General features: G+C 46.3%; 1 protein-coding gene across 3 annotated transcripts in view; it reads left to right on the top strand.

Annotated features, from left to right (window-relative positions):
• The window catches only part of Slc18a1 (solute carrier family 18 member A1), a 41,302-nt gene that overhangs the window by 9,275 nt on the left and 24,423 nt on the right, over positions 1 to 7,604 (top strand). For 2 of the 3 annotated variants that reach the window (XM_026777895.1, XM_026777893.1), the window contains exons 6-9: positions 1,413 to 1,502; positions 1,725 to 1,768; positions 3,966 to 4,026; positions 4,104 to 4,199. In XM_026777895.1, the coding sequence (XP_026633696.1) occupies positions 1,413 to 1,502; positions 1,725 to 1,768; positions 3,966 to 4,026; positions 4,104 to 4,199 (291 nt within the window). The remainder of the gene's footprint in view (positions 1 to 1,412; positions 1,503 to 1,724; positions 1,769 to 3,965; positions 4,027 to 4,103; positions 4,200 to 7,604) is intronic. The other variant, XM_026777894.1, reaches the window with a different exon arrangement.

Raw genomic sequence — 7,604 nt, 5'->3', positions numbered from 1 at the left:
GTCAGGGAACCCTGATTGCTCTTCAAGCTGATGAGGGAGAGGGACTTGATCGGGGGAGGGGGAGGGAAATGGGAGACGGTGGCGGGCAGGAGGCAGAAATCCTTAATAAATAAATAAATTAAAAAAAAAAGAAGCTGTGAAATGCAGGAGCGCCCAGGGAAGTCCTGAAGGCTATCCAGTCCAAGCGAGCGAATGTCTCTACATCATGGCTCCTGTTTCCCTCTCCTCTCCTTCTGGGCACAGCTGCTGCTTTCTACAGGCACGCTGGGCTTTTGCCAGTCTCTGCTGATTTCATAGAAGTAATGTCCTTTAATCCCCACGGCCAATTAGTGAAGGATGAGCTGCTGTCCCCAGGCCAGCGATGAGAATTAGAAAGATTAAGGAGCTATCCAAAGTACTGCCAGGGTCAGGGATAAGGACTCAGATGTTCTGTACTCAGAATGTCTCAGCTCCACACAATATATTTATGTTTTCCTTGATGTTTAGACTTCATACTGACTAATTCAACAAGCTGCTTCCTTTCACTGAGCACTTTCTCCTTGCCAAACACCATGCTGACACAGATGCCATAGAGGTTAAAGGCTTCAGACAATGTTCTGCCCTCAGGGAGTTTGCAAGCTTGCCAAGGGAAAGACCCAGCTCTCGTATTCCCTGGCCTATGTCCTACCAGCCACCATGGTAGAGAAGAGAGGGAAGAAGTCCCTGTTCTTTGTTAGTAGTCATATGGATACCCAGTCTTGGATGTGGGTCATACCAGACTCCTTTATCACACTTTCAGAAGAACGAATGTGCTAGATCCCTTCAAGCTTAGCCTCTCCCTCTTTCTTGGTACGAATCTCCTACAGGTTCTCTTTCACAACCCCTGCTGCCTTCAAGGTACACACTACCAGAAGAATCTCTTGGTGCTGTTTTTCTCTGCTAAAGAGTAATTTGTTTGTCAATAAGCCACAAGGCTCTTGTTGGTTACACCAATAGATAACTCACCTGGATATCTGGAGCCCTTGATTGGCGTCGCTCCAGCCATCTTCATCTTCACATCTTCCCTCAAAACACACGTGTTTCATTAGCGTTAGCACTCACTGCCACTTGTGCCCCATTCAGACTCCTCATTGTTGACCCGGCACATCACCCCAGATGCGGTGGACTCGGCAAAGTGTTTGTGACCACCTGGTCTTTCTGATTCATTCCATTACACATTTTACCACATTTCAATTACTTGTCCTATTGCTTCCCCAATCCCCGCTCTGTTAAATTTCATTCACTAGAAAGGAATGTCTTGAGGACGGAGAATGAACCTTCACCTCTCAACCTCCAGCCTCGGTGGAGCTCAGACCCTCAAGGCCTTCAGTAAAGGCTGAGAGGGTGATGTGGAGAACTTGCACTGCAGGTATCTGTGCTGTCTTCTCTTTCAGTGGGAGCCCCTTTTGGAAGTGTGATGTATGAATTCGTGGGCAAGTCCTCGCCGTTCCTCATCTTGGCCTTTCTGGCACTTCTGGACGGAGGTCAGTCAATGCCGGTGCCTCCAGACAGATAATAGCTCAGCTCGGGTTGGAAATGCGTCGTGCCATGGTGTCTGTCTGGACATGTTTAGATGGGTCAAGGACTGTCTTGTTCTAGGAGAAGAGGAAGGAGCTGAGGGAGTCAAGGTGGTAGCTATGCGGCCATTAGCAGAGCCCCGGGTAATTGATGAGTAAGCAGAGTTCTTCCTGTGTCTTTTTCCTCAGCTCTCCAACTCTGCATCCTATGGCCTTCCAAGGTGTCTTCTGAGGTAAGTGGACATGAAACTCCATTGCTCTGGGATAAATAGCGTGGCTAAGCACAGGAGAAAGAGGAAGTCAGGAAAAGTGAACTCCAGATTTAGATTCTAGGCAGGCCTACACTTAGGAGATAGCAAAGAACTCTGGCTTGGTATTGGATGGAAGTGGAGCTTTAGAAAGAAGCAGATATTTTCTGTGGAATGAAGAAGGTGACAGAAACCTCCAGACAACCAAGAGGAACATCATTCATTTATAGGTAAGAAATACCAGAGTTTGTGTTTTTCTGACTTCAAGATAAAGATGGCTTGAGAAATCCAGATTGAGCTGTATTATGAGGGCTATGGGTACAGCATTGAGCAAGAAGTTGCCCAGTGTGTGGGCACTGATCAGGAAGGTGCTGGGGAGACAGGAGCAGTGGTACCAGTGGAGAAGGCCATGTGTCCACCTGGGCCAGCTCCCCTAGTATTGGTGAATTGTCTGAAGTCAAAGAAGGGATTGTAACAACAGAAGCAGAGAAGGATTGGGCATTATTGGGAGGGCAAGGATGTGTCTGAGCTGGAGAAGTTTCTACATACAAAGAGCAAGGGGGTGAGATCCTCTACAAAGTCTGATAAGGAGAACATACTGTGGAGGATGATAACATGGCCTGAGTGTCAGTGGGAACATTAGAAAGCAGTTTTCCTTAAGCATAATACTTTGTTGTGTGAATTGGTAAGGGCATAATCGCTTCATAACATTAGTGTAGTATCTTTGGGGTGTATAGACCATTACCACCTAGGAGCCAAAGCTAGCTAGAAAGATATATTCAAAGGGTATTAATCGATTGCTATTTTCCCTTTCCCTTCCTTCACCTCTATCTCTCCAAAGCAAGCATTTTAATTCCTTTCTATGTTTGTGTGTTTTCCTCCCAAATGATTTATGTATGTTTTCTTATGTTTACCACCTTTTCTTCCCCAAAAGGTAACATACTCTATAGGCTTCTTTATATTCTGCTTTCCCCATCACTTAATAATGTATACCCCCCCCAAAAACCCCACCCCCTTACTGTTTTGCAGCTATATGTCTCACATTAGGGAAGAAAATGCTTCATTCTGTTTCCTGTGTGTGCGTTTAGGTGGTTTTCAGTATGTTGCCACCTCAAATAGTACTCCAGTTAATAACCTCATGAACACGCATTTTATAATGTTGGAAGTCGTGTTTTTTACTCCGTTTGACTTTCTCTCTCTGTCTCTTCTGACAGTCTACAGTAGGGATTGAACACAGGGCCTTGCACAGCCCAGGCAAGCACTCCACCACTAAGCTATGCACACTCCCAGCTCTGGCAGTATCATTACCTGTCTTTAACTGTGATGCTTACTTACTTCTTTGTGTATGTTTTCTATTTATATCCATTTCTTTACTTTGATTTGCATATGGGGTAAGAATATTATAATTTTGGTTTCTGCACCTCTAAATTTATCCATTCTTGTATGTGGTCATTGTATCCAGACTATTAAATCTCACGTGTGACAGAGTAGACAGCACACCAGAGATTAGAACTCTTTGGTTTCAACGACTGAGTCAGGGAACACTGTGGCAAAAGGGAAATTTGAACTTGATCTTGAAGAACAGGTAAGATGGAGAACTCTGGAGATGAGAAGAATGGTAATTTGGGAAAGGCACCACAAGGAAGGTGGGTTGTCCAGGGGTAGCTGGTGTAAGGCAATGAGAGAGGGACAGTCAAGATTGGTCATTAGGACCAGCATGTGAACATGGGTGTTTAGGCTCGCCAACTGCACAGCATACTCAGAATGGCCGGAAGGAAGAACCTGGACAGCATGAGGAGCTTCTTCTGTAGCCCTTGTGCTCTCCCTTTGGGGCTAAGTGCTCTGCCTTTGTCAAATGCTGCCCGTGGGACAAACATTTCCAGAGAGATAGTGGAAAGGCCCTGGACACGTCTGACCATCCTGGCCTTGCTGCCATTCACTGGAGGTAGGAATTATATCCAATACATGGTATGCCGCTCTGATTGCCTCAGGACTTGAACACATGATGGACTCTGTCCCCAGCTGTGATACCAGACTGGTCACTTCCTTTCCCTATACCTGAGTTTCTTGGTTTCTACAGTAAAGGAGCCAGTGATGTCTAAGGCCCTAGCTTAGATCTTGTGGCAACAGAAGGCCTGTAAAGTCTGAAGAACTAGAAGGTACCTATTCTTTGTTTTCCCAGAGTGTCATGGGGACTCCACTTCTGACACTTCTCAAAGACCCTTACATCCTGGTGGCAGCAGGTAAGCTGAGCATGGCTTTCCCCTGTGAAAAGAGTCAGACTATAGGCAGCCCATTGGCTCACAGAACTGTCTCTCAGGTTCCATCTGCCTGGCCAACATGGGAGTCGCGATGCTCGAGCCCACACTGCCCATCTGGATGCTGCAGACCATGTGTTCCCCTGAGTGGCAGCTAGGTAAGTGGCCTGGGTCCCCACCAAAGGCTGAGGCTCCGTGCACTGGGCCTTTCTGAAGGTGTTCAGTAGCCATCAAATCCACGTTGTCAGTCTCTCATAGGGACAGCACACGCCCTTCATGGACTCAGCCCCATGTCCACACCCATGCCCAGAGTCCGAATGGCTGTGTGGAGAGTCACCGTGAGAAAGATGGTGGGCCACGGAAAGGCCAGAGGCCTAGTACTCTGTAAAACTCTTCGGTGTTTCCAGCCAAAGGCCTGGTTTTGTTCCCAGAGCATTGACTGGCAATGCAAACGTGTGAAAACCACTTAACCTTTCTGTATTACTTTTCTCACTGCTGTGACAAAATACCGATAAAGCAGCGTCACAGAGGAAGGACCTCTGAGCTCCTGTTGGGAGGATTTAGTCTGTCTTGGTGGGGAAGGGTTGCAGAGTTAAATACTGCTGCAGGGCCTCAGCTCTGCAGGGACCAGACGCTGCCTGCACTTTATAAAGTCCTTGTCTAAGGCGCAGCCTACGGGTGGTGCTTCCCACACTCCTTGTGGGTCTTCCTCTTCACATGACCCTCTCTTCACACCCCTCCCAGACTTCCCAGAGGTGCGTCTCCTAGCAATTCTCATCCAGTAATTGATAAAATTAACTACCACATTTTCTAACATCATTTTTAAAGAATCTTTTGTTTATGTAAAATTATAAGATAAAATTGTGTGTTGTTCTAACCAGCGAGGCAGATGGGCCTGAGGCCATCAGTTCTGTTTCCAGGCAACTGGGCACATGCTGTCTGCTCTTTATTTTTGACTACTTCTGAGGACAAATCCCAGGGCCCTCATGCAAACTGGGCAAGCATTCTACTACCAAGCTACAGCCCCAGCCCCCTCAGTCCCCCCAGTCCTGCTGTTTTATTTAGTGAGACCTGAGATATAAACCCTAATCCTCAGTGCCTATGCATGTTTTCCCATGACTTTGGACTATGTTATTTTGAAGTGATTTGGTCTCACGATGAGCAGCACTCAAGCACCATCTGAAATGAGCTTGGGTGTGCTATCTGCTTCACAGAGCGATTGTAGGAACGAGCGGCCTAGGGTGTTCTGCTCCACAGAGGCCTTGAGTGAGGATTTGAGTGAGCGTAGAGAAAATGTCTGGGCCTCAGAAAACCCCAGGACAAGGGGGCAGGAGAGGCGACGTGCAAACGGTTCAGTCACTACAGGCAGGAGAGGTTAGTGGTGCCAGAGGGGAAGCTGATAATAACCGGATATAGCTCAATGTACCATAAAAAATACAGAATCTAATTTTAAGGGGCCAGGTCTAAGCAGTGCCCCAGCTGTACACTTACCTTCAAATCAAATTTCTTGGGCTGTAACTGCCTCTGACCAAGACAATTAATTGAGTTAGGCAGTGCTCAGTGCCGATAGCATCTCTTCTGAGGAGGTTCTGGCCATGGCTCCCGGTACTAGTGAGTACGACACCCTGGAGCAGCCCTCCCCCGGCTAGTTAGAGGCCACCTTCACAAGTCTCTTGATTACCGTGTGCAGCATCTTATGCTACTTTCCCCAGTGCTGTCTGTGCTATAAACTCTACACACTCTGGATGGCGGGGCCTCGAAGCAAGGTGGCAAAAACATGTCCACTGCACCCCACTCCTTTTCTAAAATTCACTTTTTCTTTTCTTTTTTTTATTTTATTGATTTTTATTGAGCTGTACATTTTTTTTTCTGCTCCCCGCCCTTTCCCTCCCCTCCCCTTCAAGCCACTTCCATGGTCCCCATGCTCCCAATTTACTCAGGAGATCTTGTCTTTTTTCTACTTCCCATGTAGATTAGATCCACGTATGTCTCTTTTAGGGTCCTCATTGTTGTCTAGGTTCTCTGGGATTGTGAACTGTAGGCTGTTTTTGGTTTTTTTTTTTTTGCTTTATGTTTAAAAGCGCTTATGAGTGAGTATATATATTTGTCTTTCAGGGTCTGGGTTACCTCACTCTAGATCCTTCCATTTGCCTGCAAATTTCAAGTTGTCATTATTTCTTTCTAAAAATTATTTTTCATTTTCAATACATCCCAGCCACAGTTTCCCCTACTCCTCTTCCTCCTACCCCCACCCACACCCCCATTTTGTCTTTACCCCAGATCCACTCCTCCATTTCCCTTCAGAAAAGAGCTGGCCTCTCAGGGATATCCTGTGAGCATGGTATAACAAGATACAATAAGACAGACCCTCATATCGAGGCTGGGTGAAGCAATCCAGTAGGAGGAAAAGGGTCCCAAAAACCAGATGAGTCAGAGACACCTCCCATATCTATCTTCATTTTCATGTGTAAAAATAAAACTTTCATGGTCTTGGTCTTTGGACTTATTTGAGGGAGGTTACTGTAGTGTGTGGGTTATAGGCTTTCCTAAGCTAATAATTCATCTTGCCTTGGCTATGTGTGATCCACCCTTGAAGACAGGCTGTGAATGGCTTGGGGGTGTTGATTAGCCTAGAACACAAAGCACTGCTGAAATACCCCCTGGAGTGAGGTGCTATGGGGCATGGGCATGTCTGAAGAAAGCCTCATGTAGGGTAAGGAGTTTCCCACAATTTACAAGGCTGTCAAGGAGACTGGGAGCTAGGCAGCTAGCTTCCCCTTTCTATGTATCGCTAAGCCATTCAGTAGTTATTACCTGTAAACCCCCAGGAGCAGTTAAACGCAGATGAATGGGTCCAGTCTGAAACAGATTGCCAGCCCGCGCAGATAAAGCAGGCAAACACGGGAAGGCACGCCTCACTTCTGCTGCACAGAAGACAATATGAAAAGCAAACAGGCTGCTGCCAGGCCCTGCCAACTGTTTACACTGGGCTTTGGGATCAAGGTCATGATGCTTTCTGTTGGCTTATATTGTTTCCTCGAGGCCCAAAGTGGTACAGGGAGGGACTAGGGAGACCCACAGAGGCTCACACTGCTGGTTCCAAACAGATCCTCAGGCCAGAGTCGGCCATGAGTCCCTCTGGTGGGCTTGGTTAGGGGGAACTCTTGGCCATGGACTGAGTTAACCCTGGCCATTCCAGGCGCTGCAATAATTAAGATGAGTGCTTACAGGGTACTGCTTCCATGTCAAAACAATGGAAAAGATATGTAGTGTGTTCTTACTTTTTGTTTTATCGTTTTCTATAAACATTTTTAATTTTTTAAAATGATTTTGTAACTGCAATATATTTTTATCATAATCAGCCCAGCCTTTCTAATTCTTCCCATGTTACCCTATCTTTCCTTTATTTTTTTAAATATTTATTTATTTATTATGTATACAATATTCTGTCTGTGTATATGCTTGCACACCAGAAGAGGGCACCAGACCCCATTACAGATGGTTGTGAGCCACCATGTGGTTGCTGGGAATTGAACTCAGGACCTTTGGAAGAGCAGGCAATG

This window comes from Microtus ochrogaster, unplaced genomic scaffold (assembly GCF_000317375.1).
Source record: "Microtus ochrogaster isolate Prairie Vole_2 unplaced genomic scaffold, MicOch1.0 UNK89, whole genome shotgun sequence".
Classification (NCBI taxonomy): domain Eukaryota; kingdom Metazoa; phylum Chordata; class Mammalia; order Rodentia; family Cricetidae; genus Microtus; species Microtus ochrogaster.
Note: the sequence above shows the minus strand (reverse complement) of the source record. Positions and strands in the feature narration are given on the sequence as shown.